The 15,844-nt window shown below is 46.6% G+C and overlaps 1 protein-coding gene across 2 annotated transcripts in view; it reads left to right on the forward strand.

Moving 5' to 3' along the window:
* The window catches only part of LOC106599529 (ephrin type-B receptor 1), a 341,747-nt gene that overhangs the window by 287,905 nt on the left and 37,998 nt on the right, over window positions 1-15,844 (forward strand). For both annotated transcript variants that reach the window (XM_014190808.3, XM_014190811.3), the window contains exon 9: window positions 12,978-13,042. In XM_014190808.3, coding sequence (XP_014046283.1) covers window positions 12,978-13,042 — 65 coding nt within the window. The remainder of the gene's footprint in view (window positions 1-12,977; window positions 13,043-15,844) is intronic.

Here is a 15,844-nt window from a genome sequence, read left to right on the forward strand (position 1 = left end):
TAATGACTACCTCATCTCTGTGCCCCACACTTACAATTATCTGTAAGGTCCCTCAGTTGATTACACTTTGGAGAGGGAAAAGAAGGAAGCCTGTACAGAATAAAAATATTCTACATTTAATGTAATTTTATTTAATCTTTATTTAACTAGGCAAGTCAGTTACAGTTTTTTTTACAATCGCTAACATCCTTTTGTCCAATCTGTAGTCACATTTTCAAAACCTAAACACAATCAGCACAACATCCATCTGTTGTGGACCATACCATTAACACAATTCATGTTGTTTTAACAGAATATGCAGTCAATTTTGTTTCTAAAATGCTTACATTTTCTTTACATACAAGCTTACCCAATAGCAAAAATATGGATATTTCTTGTCTTATTTACAAATGCATGCACACAGCATGCCAGAAATGAAGACGTAATGTTCAAAACCTTAAATATAGTATAAAGCCCCTACTTCTGCAACAACAGCAGCTCAAAATCTATATTGAAACAGCTGATAAGCATTTTTGAATGAACAGATCATTGAAACATTGAGTAATAACTGATTTACTGTAAGTTGTGTAAAATAGATCAACCACAGCTCATTCCAATCTCAATCGGAGACATAGCCAGGTGTTGAAGTTCTTTCAATTACACAGTACACAGTACAAAGGGGACTCTTTGGATTGATTTTGTTCAGTGTGGATACAGAACAACACAGAGGAGCAGAGAGAGAAATCAATGTCTGGACAAGGGAGAGGAATAGTTGGACCAGGGAGAGGAGTAGTTGGACCAGGCAGAGGAGTAGTTGGACCAGGGAGAGGAGTAGTTGGACCAGGGAGAGGAGTAGTTGGACCAGGGAGAGGAGTAGTTGGACCAGGGAGAGGAGTAGCTGTACCAGGCAGAGGAGTAGTTGGACCAGGCAGAGGAGTAGTTGGACCAGGCAGAGGAGTAGTTAGACCAGGCAGAGGAGTAGCTGGACCAGGCAGAGGAGTAGCTGGACCAGGCAGAGGAGTAGCTGAACCAGCGAGAGGAGTAGCTGGACCAGGCAGAGGAGTAGTCGGACCAGGACAAGGGAGAAGGAGAGGTAGCGGGAGAGCAGTAAGAATGCGTGGTGGTGTTCAAAGGAGAGTAAGAGCTGTTGTCACAGATTAAATAAGAGCCACCATCATAGACCATGTGATAAACCAGGGTCTATCACTGAGAGAGACTGGTGAAAGAGTCCAGCCTAATACCATGGTCTATCACTGAGAGAGGCTGGTGAATGAGTCCAGCCTAATACCATGGTCTATCACTGAGAGAGACTGGTGAAAGAGTCCAGCCTAATACCATGGTCTATCACTGAGAGAGGCTGGTGAAAGAGTCCAGCCTAATACCATGGTCTATCACTGAGAGAGGCTGGTGAAAGAGTCCAGCCTAATCTCAGATGGTCAACCGTGGCTTCCATTATCCGGAATTTTCAACAAACCAACAGGTAAGTCATGCATTTCACAAGGGCTTCTTCTATCATTACTGTTGCTATGTCGCACAGTAACTGTAGGCCAGCAGTCCCTTTGCAAATACATATGTTGTATTTCTGTTCCTCTAAAGGATGCAACATCTTCCTCCCTCTGGGGGAAGATGAAAGCTCCTCAGTGAAAACCAAGAGCATGCCATTGTAGGATTGGTCATTGCTGACAATGCAATAAAACTGAGAGAAATTCAGACCAGAATTGTAGAGGACAACCTGGTATTTCACAGTGTGGAAAGCATCAGCCTGACTACCATTGGCTCAGACTTTGACCAAACAGAGAGTTTGAATGAAACAGTTGTACACAGTTCCTTTTGAAAGGAACAGTGAGCGGGTCAAGGAACTCCGGCACCAATACGTCCAGGTATAGTGTCTAGTTCTATATTACTTGTTCTATAGTGAGTTTTACACTATGCTACTCTACATGTTAACATGGGTTACAGTAGGACACTATGCTACTCAACATGTTAACATGGGTTACAGTACATACAGTAGGACACTATTCTACTCTACATGTTAACATGGGTTACAGTACATACAGTAGGACACTATGCTACTCTACATATAAACATGGGTTACAGTACATACAGTAGGACACTATGCTACTCTACATGTTAACATGGGTTACAGTACATACAGTAGGACACTATGCTACTCTACATATAAACATGGGTTACAGTACATACAGTAGGACACTATGCTACTCTACATGTTAACATGGGTTACAGTACATACAGTAGGACACTATGCTACTCTACATGTTAACATGGGTTACAGTACATACAGTAGGACACTATGCTACTCTACATGTTAACATGGGTTACAGTACATACAGTAGGGCACTATGCTACTCTACATGTAAACATGGGTTACAGTACATACAGTAGGACACTATGCTACTCTACATGTTAACATGGGTTACAGTACATACAGTAGGACACTATGCTACTCTACATGTTAACATGGGTTACAGTAGGACACTGTGCTACTCTACATGTAAACATGGGTTACAGTACATACAGTAGGACACTATGCTACTCTACATGTAAACATGGGTTACAGTACATACAGTAGGACACTATTCTACTCTACATGTTAACATGGGTTACAGTACATACAGTAGGACACTATGCTACTCTACATATAAACATGGGTTACAGTACATACAGTAGGACACTATGTTACTCTACATGTAAACATGGGTTACAGTACATACAGTAGGACACTATTCTACTCTACATGTAAACATGGGTTACAGTACATACAGTAGGACACTATGCTACTCTACATGTAAACATGGGTTACAGTACATACAGTAGGACATACTGAAAAGCATTTATGCATACTGTGTTAGATTTCTTTCAGGGAGTCATGGAGTTGGAGGCTAATCAGACCCCACATTAAATCATTTATGTAGACAAGGCAGGGTTTAACCTGGCAAAAACACGTCGGCGGGGAAGAAACGTCATCGGGAAAAGGGCCACAGTTGATGTGCCGGTCAGAGAGGAGCAAGTATCACAATGTGTGCTGCAATCTGGAGTGCTGGTTTGGTCCTGCAGAAATGCCTGATTGGTCTCTACATCACTGAGCTCCTTATTTTGTTTTTAGATGACCTCCACCAACAACTGGTGCCAGAAGCAGAAAGAGAACGGGTGGGAGGAAACATGAGGACATTTGTGATTGTGTAACAGCATAGGTTCCGTCCCTCTCCTCGCCCCAACCTGGGCTTGAACCAGGGACCCTATGCACACATCAACAACTGACACCCATGAAGCATCGTTACCCATCGCACCACAAAAGCCGCGGCCCTTGCAGAGCAAGGGGAACAACTACTTCAGGTCTCAGAGTGAGTGACGTCACCCGATTGAAACGCTATTAGCGCGCACCACCGCTAACCAACTAGCCATTTCACATCAGTTACACTTGCATGGGACAATGTAGCATTCCACCACTCACATGCAATCACAAACTGGTTTGCAGCCCATCCAAGAATGGTTTCCCTTTTCCTCCCCCCTACTCGCCTTTCCTCAACCACATTGAGGAATTTTTTTCTGCCTGGAGATGGAAAGTGTATGATCATCGGCCACATGACCAAATTTCCCTCCTGGATGCAATGGATGCCGGGCTGCAGAGACATCTCAGCTGAAGACTGACAGGGGTGGATAAGGCATGACAAACGTTTCTATGCAAGGTGCATAGCGAGAGACAACATAAGATGTGATGTGGACGAGAACATGTGGCCAAATGGTGAAGATCGTATAGATTAGAACAGGACTGTGCATTTTTGTGTTTTTTCCCTTCTGTGCCTTTTTTACTGTAATTGTGTTTTATTTTTACACATTTGGCATCAAAGGCCATGTATGTTGGATTTTCATGGTTGATCACTGGCAGCAATTTCATGTTGCTAATAAAGCTTTTACTGCAGCAATTCTGTCACTTACTATTTTTTCCTACTATACATTCTATAAAGTAAAGATGACTCATTCACTTTTAGATAGTATGTTGCCAAAAATGCACACATTCGACACAACCAAAAAATTTAGTGGTTCACAGTAAAAGCAAACTGAATTATGAAAAACAATGGATGTCATATTGTCTATTGTCTGCAGGTAGAACTGAAACATGAAAAGTAATACAGTTTTGGTAATGCCATCACCTGTTAGTATTTTGAAAGTCGTTGTGCTGTGATTGACTATATGTTCCTCTTGGATAGAAAACATGTGTTAGTGTTTTGACTGAATGATTAGATATTGAGTCGGGTTTGCCGTGTTTTGATAGAGTTAGTGTATGTAGAGAACGTGTTTTTGCATTTTGAAATGTAGAGTTGGTATTTAATGAACAAAATGTGGTTTTGAGCAGAAAATGTACTATTTGGCTAATTGTGTGACGTAGGTGTGTTGCTGTGTTAAGAGTTTAGAAAAAGTATCTTAAGTATAGGTAAACGCTTGTTAGCGATTGTAAAAAACTGTAAAGAACAAATTCGTATTTACAATGACGGCATACCTACGATGACGGCCTACCAAAAACATGCAACAATGACGGCCTACCTAATACATTACAGTTTGCAACAATGACGGCCTACCTAATACATTACAGTTTTCAACAATGACGGCCTACCTAATGCATCCAGTTTGCAACAATGACGGCCTACCTAATACATCCAGTTTGCAACAATGACGGCCTACCTAATGCATCCAGTTTGCAACAATGACGGCCTACCTAATGCATCCAGTTTGCAACAATGACGGCCTACCTAATGCATCCAGTTTGCAACAATGACGGCCTACCTAATGCATCCAGTTTGCAACAATGACGGCCTACCTAATGCATCCAGTTTGCAACAATGACGGCCTACCTAATACATTACAGTTTTCAACAATGACGGCCTACCTAATGCATCCAGTTTGCAACAATGACGACCTACCTAATACATCCAGTTTTCAACAATGACGGCCTACCTAATGCATCCAGTTTGCAACAATGACGGCCTACCTAATACATTACGGTTTGCAACAATGACGGCCTACCTAATGCATCCAGTTTGCAACAATGACGGCTTACCTAATACATACAGTTTTCAACAATGACGGCCTACCTAATGCATTACAGTTTGCAATAAGGCTCTAAAGGAAAACTGCAAAAAATGTATGTTATGTACTGAATACAAAGCACTAGGTATACGGCAAATCCAACACAACACATCACTGAGTACCACTCCTCATTTCAGAGCATTTCAGTGCTAGAGGCGTCACTACAGACACTCTGGTTTGAATCCAGGCTGTATCACAACCGGCCTTGATTGGGAGTCCCATAGGGCAGTGCACAACTGGCCCAGCGTTGTCCAGGTTTGGCCGGTGTAGGCTGTCATTTTTAACTGACTTGCCTAGTTAAATAAAGGTTAAATACATTTTTTTAAATCACGGTGGTGGCTGCATCATGTTATAGGTATGCTTGTCATTGGCAAGGACAAGGGAGATTTTTTGGATAAAAAGAAACGGAATAGAGTTATGCACAGGCATAATCCTAGCCTCTCTAGGGTAGGTGGCACCAAATCGTCCCACCTACGTAACAGCCAGTGTAATCCCGTGGCGCGTTATTCAAAAACCTCAAAAATGCAAAAACTTTAATTTTTCAAACATATGACTATTTTACACCATTTTAAAGACAAGACTCTCGTTAATCTAACCACACTGTCCGATTTCAAAAAGGCTTTACAACGAAAGCAAAACATTAGATTATGTCAGCACAGTACCCAGCCAGAAATAATCAGACACCCATTTTTCAAGCTAGCATATAATGTCACATAAACCCAAACCACAGCTAAATGCAGCACTAACCTTTGATGATCTTCATCAGATGACAACCCTAGGACATTATGTTATACAATACATGCATGTTTTGTTCAATCAAGTTCATATTTATATCAAAAACCATCTTTTTACATTAGCATGTGACTAGCATGTGACTAGCATTCCCACCGAACACTGACGGTGAATTTACTAAATTACTCACGATAAACGTTCACAAAAAGCATAACAATTATTTTAAGAATTATAGATACAGAACTCCTCTATGCACTCGATATGTCCGATTTTAAAACAGCTTTTCGGTGAAAGCACATTTTGCAATATTCTCAGTAGATAGCCCGGCATCACAGGGCTAGCTATTTAGACACACAGCAAATTTATCACTCACCAAAGTCAGATTTACTATAAGAAAAATGTTATTACCTTTGCTGTCTTCGTCAGAATGCACTCCCAGGACTTCTACTTCAATAACAAATGTTGGTTTGGTTCAAAATAATCCATAGTTATATCCAAACAGCTGCGTTTTGTTCGTGCGTTCAAGACACTATCCGAAAGGGTAAATAAGGGTGACAAGCATGGCGCAATTCGTGACAAACAATTTGTAAATATTCCATTACCGTACTTCGAAGCATGTCAACCGCTGTTTAAAATACATTTTTATGCCATTTTTCTCATAAAAAAGCGATAATATTCCGACCGGGAATCTGCGTTTAGGTAAACAGACGAAAGAAAATAAAGCATTCGGTAGACTCGGGCACGCGCCTAAGCCCATAGTACTCTGATCGGCCACTTGCCAAAAGCGATAATGTGTTTCAGCCAGAGGCTGCCTCGATATCGTTCAGCTTTTTCCCGGGCTCTGAGAGCCTATGGGAGCCGTAAGAAGTGTCACGTTACAGCAAAGATCCTCAGTCTTCAATAAAAAGAGCCAAGATGAAACACAACTTCTCAGACAGGCCACTTCCTGCATGGAATCTTCTCAGGTTTTGGCCTGCCATTTGAGTTCTGTTATACTCACAGACACCATTCAAACAGTTTTAGGAACTTTAGGGTGTTTTCTATCCAAAGCCAATAATTATATGCATATTCTAGTTACTAGGCAGGAGTAGTAACCAGATTAAATCGGGTACGTTTTTTATCCGGCCGTGTCAATACTGCACCCTAGCCCTAACAGGCTAGAGGAAAACCTGGTTCAGTCTTGTTTCCAACAGACACTCGGAGACAAATCCCCCTTTCAGCAGGACAATAACCTAAAACACAAGGCCAAATATACACTGGAGTTGGTTACCAAGATGACATTGATTGTTCCTGAGTGGCCTAGTTACAGTTTTGACTTAAATCGGCTTGAAAATCTTTGGCAAGACTTGAAAATGTCTGTCTAGCAATGATCAACAACCAATTTGACAGAGCTTGAATAATAAAAAAAAAAGTATAATTTGCAAATATTGTACAATCCAGGTGTGCAAAGCTCTAGAGACATACTATAGCGGGTGCGTAATTGGCGGCAGAGAATTCAGGCGCAGGAGAGCAGAACTGGGAAATAACCAGAGATTATATAACCGGACAAGCACTACAATAAACAATCCCACACAAAGACATGGGGGGAACAGAGGGTTAAATACACAACAAGTAATTGAGGGAATTGAAACCAGGTGTGAGGAAAAACACGACAAAACACATGGAAAATGAAAAGTGGATCGATGATGGCTAGAACACCGGCGACGCCGAGCGCCGCCCGAACAAGGAGAGGACCTGACTTCGGCGGAAGTTGTGACAGTACCTCCCCTTGACGCGCAGCTCCAGCAGTGCGCCAACGCCGGCCTCGGGGACGACCCGGAGGGCGAGGCGCAGGGTGATCCGGACGGAGACGGTGGAACTCCCGCAGCATTGAAGGGTCCAACACGTCCTCCACCGGAACCCAGCACCTCTCCTCCGGACCGTACCCCTCCCACTCCACGAGGTACTGAAGGCCCCTCGCCCGACGCCTCGAATCCAGTATAGAGCGAACGGAGTATGCCGGTGCCCCCTCGATGTCCAGAGGGGGTGGAGGAACCTCCCGCACCTCAGACTCCTGGAGCGGGCCAACCACCACTGGCCTGAGGATAGACACATGGAACGAGGGGTTAATACGGTAATCAGGGGGAAGCTGTAACCTATAACAAACCTCAATCACTCTCCTCAGGACTTTAAATGGCCCCACAAACCACGGACCCAGCTTCCATCAGGGCAGGTGGAGGGGCAGGCGGAGGGTCGAGAGCCAGACCCGGTCCCCCGGTGCGAGCACGGCCCGCTGGAGGTGAACATGGGCGGCGTCCGATGTCTCCTCCGCGTGCCTGAACCAGTCGTCCACCGCAGGTGCCTCGGTCTGACTCTGATGCCAAGGCGCTAGAAGCGGCTGGTACCCCAGTACGCACTGGAAGGGGGAGAGGTTAGTGGAGGAGTGGCGGAGCGAGTTCTGAGCCATCTTGGCCCAGGGCACGAACACTGCCCACTCCCCCGGCCGATCCTGGCAATACAACCAGAGAAACCTGCCCACATCCTGGTTCACTCTCTCCACCTGCCCATTACTCTCAGGATGAAACCCCGAGGTAAGGCTGATCGAGACCCCCAGACGTTCCATGAACGCCTTCCAGACCCTCGAAGTGAACTGGGGACCTCGATCAGACACTATATCCTCAGGCACCCTGTTGTGACGGAAGACATGCGTAAACAAGGCCTCCGCAGTCTGTAGGACCGTAGGGAGACCGGGCAGAGGGAGGAGACGGCAGGACTTAGAGAACTGATCCACAACGACCAGGATCGTGGTGTTTCCCTGTGAGGGGGGAGGTCGGTCAGAAACTCCACCGACAAATGCGAGCAAGGCCGCTGTAGAACGGGTAAGGGGTGTAGATTCCCTCTGGGCAGGTGCCTAGGAGCCTTACACTGGGCGCACAGCGAGCAGGAGGAAACATAAACCCTCACGTCTTTGGCCAAGGTAGGCCACCAGTACTTCCCAACCAAACAGTGCACCGTCCAACCGATCCCAGGATGACCAGAGGAGGGGGATGTGTGGGCCCAATAGATCAACCGGTCATGGACAGCAGACGGAACGTACAGACGCCCAGCGGGACACTGGAGGAGAGCGGGCTCTGCACGTAACGCCTGCTCAAAGTCCGCGTCCAGCTCCCACACTACCGTCGCCACCAGGCAGGAGGCCGGGAGTATGGGAGTGGGATCCATGGGCCGCTCCTCTGTGTCATACAGTCGGGACAGTGTGTCTGCCTTCACGTTTTGGGAACCTGGTCTGTAGGAAAGGGAAAAACCAAAACGGGTGGAAAACATGGCCCACCTTGCCTGGCGAGGGTTCAGTCTCCTCGCTGCCCGGATGTACTCCAGATTGCGGTGGTCAGTCCAGATGAGAAAAGGGTGTTTAGCCCCCTCAAGCCAATGTCTCCACTCCTTCACAGCCTTGACGACAGCCAACAGCTCCCGGTCCCCCACGTCAAAGTTTCGCGCGGCTGGGCTGAGCTTCTTCAAGAAGAAGGCACCGGGGCGGAGCTTCGGTGGCGTACCCGAGCACTGAGAGAGCATGGCTCCTATCCCAGCCTCGGACGCGTCCACCTCCACTATGAACGCCAAAGAGGGATCCGGATGGGCCAGCACGGGAGCCGAGGTAAACAGATCCCTCAGGTGACCAAAAGTCCTGTCCGCCTCAGCCGACCACTGCAAACGTACCGGGCCCCCCTTCAGCAGTAATGGTAATGGGAGCCGCTACCTGACCAAAACCCCGGATATACCTCCGGTAGTAATTGGCAAACCCTAGGAACCGCTGCACTTCCTTTACCATGGTGGGAGTCGAACAATTACGCACGGCTGAAATGCGGTCACTCTCCATCTCCACCCCCGAGGTGGAAATGTGTTACCCTAGGAAGGAGACGGACTGCTGGAAGAACAGGCATTTCTCAGCCTTGATGTACAGGTCATGCTCCAACAGGCGACCAAGCACCCTGCACACCAGGGACACATGCTCGGCGCGTGTAGCGAAGTATATCAGAATGTCATCAATATACACCACTACACCCTGCCAGTGCAGGTCCCTGAAAATCTCGTCTACAAAGGCTTGGAAGACTGATGGAGCATTCATCAACCCGTACGGCATGACTAGGTACTCATAATGCCCTGAGGTCGTACTGAACGCTGTCTTCCACTAGTCTCCCTCCCGGATACGCACCAGGTTGTAAGCACTCCTGAGATCTAGTTTGGTGAAGAAGCACGCCCCGTGCATTGACTCAATCGCCGTGGCGATAAGAGGTAGCGGGTAACTGTACCTCACCGTGATCTGATTTAGGCCTCAGTAGTCAATACACGGACACAGACCTCCCTCCTTCTTCTTCACAAAAAATAAACTCGAGGAGGCGGGTGAAGTGGAGGACCAAATGTACCCCTGACGCAGGGATTTGGAGACATATGATTCCATAGCCGCCATCTCCGCCTGTGAGAGGGGATACACGTGACTCCTGGGAAGTGCAGCGTCTACCAGGAGATTTATCGCACAATCGCCCCGTTCTTTTTAGAGAAGGCGAGAGCCAGATCGGCATATTCAGGGGCAATGCGCACGGTGGAGACCTGGTCTGGACTTTCCACCGTAGTAGCACCAACGGAAACCCCTAAACACCTCCCCGAGCACTCTCGCGACCACCCCGTGAGAGCCCTCCATTGCCAAGAAACAGTGGGGTCATGACAAGCTAACCAGGTTAGGCCTAGCACCCCGGAAAACACAGGAGAGTCAGTGAGGAAGAGACTGATTCTCTCCTTATGACCCCCCTGCGTCACCATACCCGGAGGAGCGGTGGCCTCCGTAATCAACCCTGACCCTAATGGTCGACTATCTAAGGCGTGAACGGGGAAGGGCACAGCCACAGTAACAATGGGGATCCCTAAACTAAGGGCGAACGATCTGTCTATAAAATTCCCAGCCGCGCCTGAATCGACGAGCGCTTTATGCTGGGAATGCGGGGAAAACTCAGGAAAAAAAACATACATAAACATGTGTGCAACAGAGGGCTCTGGGTGAGAAGGGTGCCGGCTCACCTGGGATGACTCCAGAGTGCCCTGGCTGCTGCCTCGATCCCCAGAGGAACCAACCCGGCACCGACGGGCAGTGTGACCACTGCGGCCACAGATTGTGCATGAGCCGGAACCTTCTCCAGTCTCCCTACGCACAGCACCTCCCAGCTCCATGGGCGGCGGTGCTGGGGGATGGAACCGACAGATCCCGATCTGGATGTCCGTGGGTGGCCAGCAGGTTATCCAGCCGAATGGACAGGTCCACCAGCTAGTCGAGGGTGAGGGTGGTGTCCCTGCAGGCCAACTCCCGACAGACGTCCTCGCAAAAACTGCAGCGATAGTGGTCGATCAGGGCCCTATCGTTCCATCCCGCGCGGGCGGCCAGGGTCCAAAAATCCATGGCAAACTCCTGGGCGCTCCTCGTCCCCTACTTCAAATGGAAGAGACATTCACCCGCTGTTCTACCCTCGGTTGGATGGTCGTTGACTGCCCGGAAGCGGCGGATGAAATCCTCGAAATGATCCAGCGCCGAATCTCCTTCTCCCCACACAGTGTTGGCCCACTCCAAGGCTTTCCCAGAGAGGCACGAGACGAGGGCGGCCACCTTCTCACGACCTGAAGGAGCCGGCTGGACGGTTGCCAGGTAGAGGTCGAGCTGCAACAGGAAACCCTGGCAGCGTGCAGCCGTCCCGTCATACTCCCGGGGAAGGGCGAGACGAATCCCACTGGGACCGGGTGAAGGGGGGGGGCGAGTAGTGGAGACCCTGGTTGTGCTGGTGGAGGCGCTGGAGGAACTCCTTGTCTCTCCCAGCGGGCCATAGTTTGGACAACGCGGTCCATGGCGGCGCCGAGATGGTGGAGCATCGCCACATGCTCCCGGACGTGCTCCTCCACCCCTATTCCAGGGGTACCTGCTCCTGCTGACTCCATATGTTGGGTGTGGGATTCTGTAGCAGGGTACGTAATTGGCGGCAGAGAAGTCAGGCGCAGGAGAGCAGAACTGGGAAATAACCAGAGATTTATTAAGCAAAACCAACGGCATCCAGAACAACAAGATAAATGGGCACAAAAATAACCCGTCGTGCGCTCACGGGGAACGTGCACAAGCACTACAATAAACAATCCCACACAAAGACATGGGGGGAACAGAGGGTTAAATACACAAGAAGTAATTGAGGGAATTGAAACAGTGTGTGAGGAAAAACAAGACAAAACACATGGAAAATGAAAAGTGGATCGATGATGACTAGAAGACCGGCACCGCCGAGCGCCGCCCGAACAAGGAGAGGACCCGACTTCAGCGGATGTCGTGACACATACCCAGATAGACTCACAGCTGTAATCACTGCCAAAGGAGATTCTAACATGTTTCGACTCAGGGATGTGACTACTTATGTAAATTAAATATTTCTGTGTTTCATTTTCAATAAATGTGCAAACCTTTCTAAAAACATGTCTTTACTTTGTCATTATGGGGTATTGTGTATAGATGAGTGAGAAGAAACATCTATTTAATCCATTTTCAATTCAAAATGTGGAATAAGTAAAGGGGTGTGAATACTTTGTGAAGGCTCTGTAACTGTTCCATATCTGTATTATGATTCCGTTTCTCTATGAATCATCCATTTCACATGTGGACCAAAGCGTTCACGCTGAGTTGACCTGAGTTAACTGACTCAAACCAATTTCATTCTCAAAAGTGTTACAGCACCACGCTACTTTCCCCCACCCCTCTCTCTTCAGAAACATTTAAGTTGAATTTAGAATTTGCAGTAGTGCCGTATGCTACCAGTTAGTAGCACAGCGCCCTATCAGACACGACAGGGTGTTTGATGACTGTAGGAGCAGAGGAGAGGTTTAGGAAGACAGATGAAAAGCTACAGAGATGTTATCACATCTCTAATTAAAAACCAGCTCATTCTCATTACACTTCATTTGTCGCTGCAGCTAACTCTAACCCTAAGTAACTGATTCAGTTTCAGACCGGTCGCTTTCAGGCCTCGGTTAGTGAGACTCCGAGACAGATTTAATGACTCCTCCTTACTCCTCCTTTCATCCTAAAGTTGTATTTTTTTATAAAAAAAATTCCACAAAATAAAACTTTTCTTTCTCTATCTCTGATTTGTGTTCAGGAAACGGGCGTACACCAAGGAAGCAGTGTACAGCGACAAGTTACAGCATTACAGCACAGGAAGAGGTAAGTTCACTACCACAGCACCATATACTACAGACCCTGGTTAGATTCCAGGCTGTATCACAACCGGCCCTGTACGCCGCCCTATGGGCGTACAACTGGCCCAGCGTCGTCCCGGTTAGGGTTTGGCCGGGGTAGGCCGCCATTGTAAATAAGAACTTGTTCTTAACTGACTTGCCTAGTTAAATAGGACGAAACACATCAATTGTCCATCACGTTCTATCATTTAGGGCAAAACAATCCCTCAGCGTTCTAAATAACCTTGATTGACACCCTTGATTGACACTCAGCCTGGTTCGATCACTCACAGGCCACATTAAGGGCAAAAACAACCCTTCCATGTCCTTCGCGTTTTACTATAGAGGGGAAAAAAACACCCCTTCTGATTGAACATTGAGGGCTAAAACATCCCTTTACACTTTCTAAATGACATTGCTTGACACTCACCTCTCAGAGTTGTAACCGTGATTGAACCACACACAGTTCTATCATGCTGAGTCCAAAAACAACCTGTTCTAGCATTGAGGGAAAATACACCCCTTCCTGATCCGACGTAGAGGTCAAAAGTCATCCCTTTCCTGCTCTAAGTAACATTGACTGACATGCATCTCTCAGGGCTGTGTAAGCTAACCATGATTGAGCCAGGGTCCTATTACTCTTTGGCGGTTGACTGACACTGTAAAGTTGCCTAAAGCTAGGCAAGCAAACTCCTGTGTTTTGCTGAAGTTGAGGGAGAGGCTGTTGTCCTGGCACCACAATGCCAGTTCAATTACCTCCTCCCTATAGGCTGACTCGGCGCTGTTGGTTATCAGGCCTACAACATTGGTGTTGTCGGCGAGTTGATGTCATGCAAAGCCACGCAGTCGTGGGAGAACAGGGAGTACAGCAGAGGGCTGAAGACACACCCCTGGGGGGACCCTGGGTTAAGAGTCAATCCTTACAGCCTGTGATCTGCCCACCAAGAACTCCAGGATTCCAGTTGCAGAGGGCTCTGAGCTTGGTGACAAGCTTGGAGGAAGCAATAGTGTTGATCGCTAAACTGTAGTCAGTGAACAGCATTCTCACATAGGAGTTCGTCTTGTCCAGATGTGTTAGAGCTGTGTGAATAGCTCTGGAAATGTCATCTTCCGTAGATCTGTAGGAACGGTAGGCAAATTAGAGTGATCCAGTGTGCCTGGCATGCTGGCCCTGATGTGGGCCATGACCAGCCTCTCCAAGCATTTCATGATGACCGGGGTGAGTGTGACGGGCGATAGTCATTTGGGCATGTCACCTTGTTTTTCTTGGGCACTGGGCCGATGGTTGTCTCTTTGAAGCGGGGACTACAGCCTGGTACAGGGACAGGGACCGGTTGAAGATGTCAGAGAAAATGCCTGCCAGCTGGTCAGCACACATTCTGAGGATGTGGCCAGGGATGCCATCTGGGCTGGCTGCTTTGTGAGTATTCACTCTTTTGAGAGTTTTCCTTAGATCAGCCTTGGAGAGCGAAAGCACCTGGTCGCCCTTAGCAGGGAGAGTCTTCCTGGACTGCTTGATATTGTCTGCCTCAAAGCAAGCATAGAATGTTTTAAGCTGGTTTGGGAGGGAGGCTTTGGTGAGCACCACACAGATGGATTTTCCTTTGTATTCTTTGGTAGTCCTTGCCACATACTGTAAGTCGTGAGTCTGAGTTGTCGAACATCAATTCAAGTTTGAGTCTGTATTGTCTTTTGCATCTCTAATGGATTTGCAGAGCTTGTACCTGCTTGCCTTGTACATGCGGTGTGCCATTTCTCCCCCGGTCAAACCCTCAGAAGAGTTGGCATTCGCAGTTGGTTGTATCAGAGGCTATCTTATGGAGATTTAAATCCATTAACATAAGTGGAGAAATAAAATAAGATGTTAGAGAGACGGCAACAGCGCTAACCATGCTTATCATCAAGCAATTTGAAGGCGAGGGAAAAACAGTGATAAGTGTTCCTATTCAGCTTGTGTTTTCCCCTCCACTCTCACCCGCTAACTAATAATAATGCTCAGGAATAGATTATGTCCGATCTTTTCTCTTCAGGATTTGACAGACAGTTTTGTAATTACTACTCATTGGTAGAAAACTACCCACTTTGGAAGAAACAACTCCACTTTGATTCTTCTTGGTTGAAATGCTTAAGGAGTGTTTTTTTTTACCCTGGCTGTTGGTAATGGAGTCACAAATTGTGCACTGAATGGGAAATGAACATGCAACACCTAAAACTATAAAGGGGTAGTTCAGGGATTTTACTGAAATTAATGGCACGCTTGATAAAGATAACCAAAAAATACTATAAAATAAATAATTCAAATACAGAGCTATATTGTGTGCTCCAAAAAATGTATAATTATATTTTATACCAACAAAATTTGTCAGAGAAAGAGATTTTGTTTAATAAGTAATAAAACAATCTCTCAAAAAGGTAGGTGTCAAAATTGGCACCTCTGTTTTCAATACTCCATGCTCCCTCCCCTTGCAAGGATAACAACACTGAGCCTTTTTCTAAAATGTTTTATGAGAGTGGAGAACACAGAGTCTTTCCAGATCCTTGATATCCTTTGTCTGCGCTTATGGACTGTCCTCTACAATTCAAACTAGAGAATGAACGATATGAATTTTTTGGGGTCGAGGAGGCTGATGGACGTTATTTTAGGTCAATATTCAATATCATTACATTTTAACATTTTTATGACAAAATGTCCCAGAGTCAGCCATGTATGCGTTAATGCGTCAATTTTAAAATCAAACAATAAATTACTGTTTTTACCAATCTAACTACATAACATTTTATTTAAACT

The sequence above is a fragment of the Salmo salar genome, chromosome 03, assembly GCF_965601325.2.
Source record: "Salmo salar chromosome 03, fSalSal1, whole genome shotgun sequence".
NCBI classification, from domain to species: domain Eukaryota; kingdom Metazoa; phylum Chordata; class Actinopteri; order Salmoniformes; family Salmonidae; genus Salmo; species Salmo salar.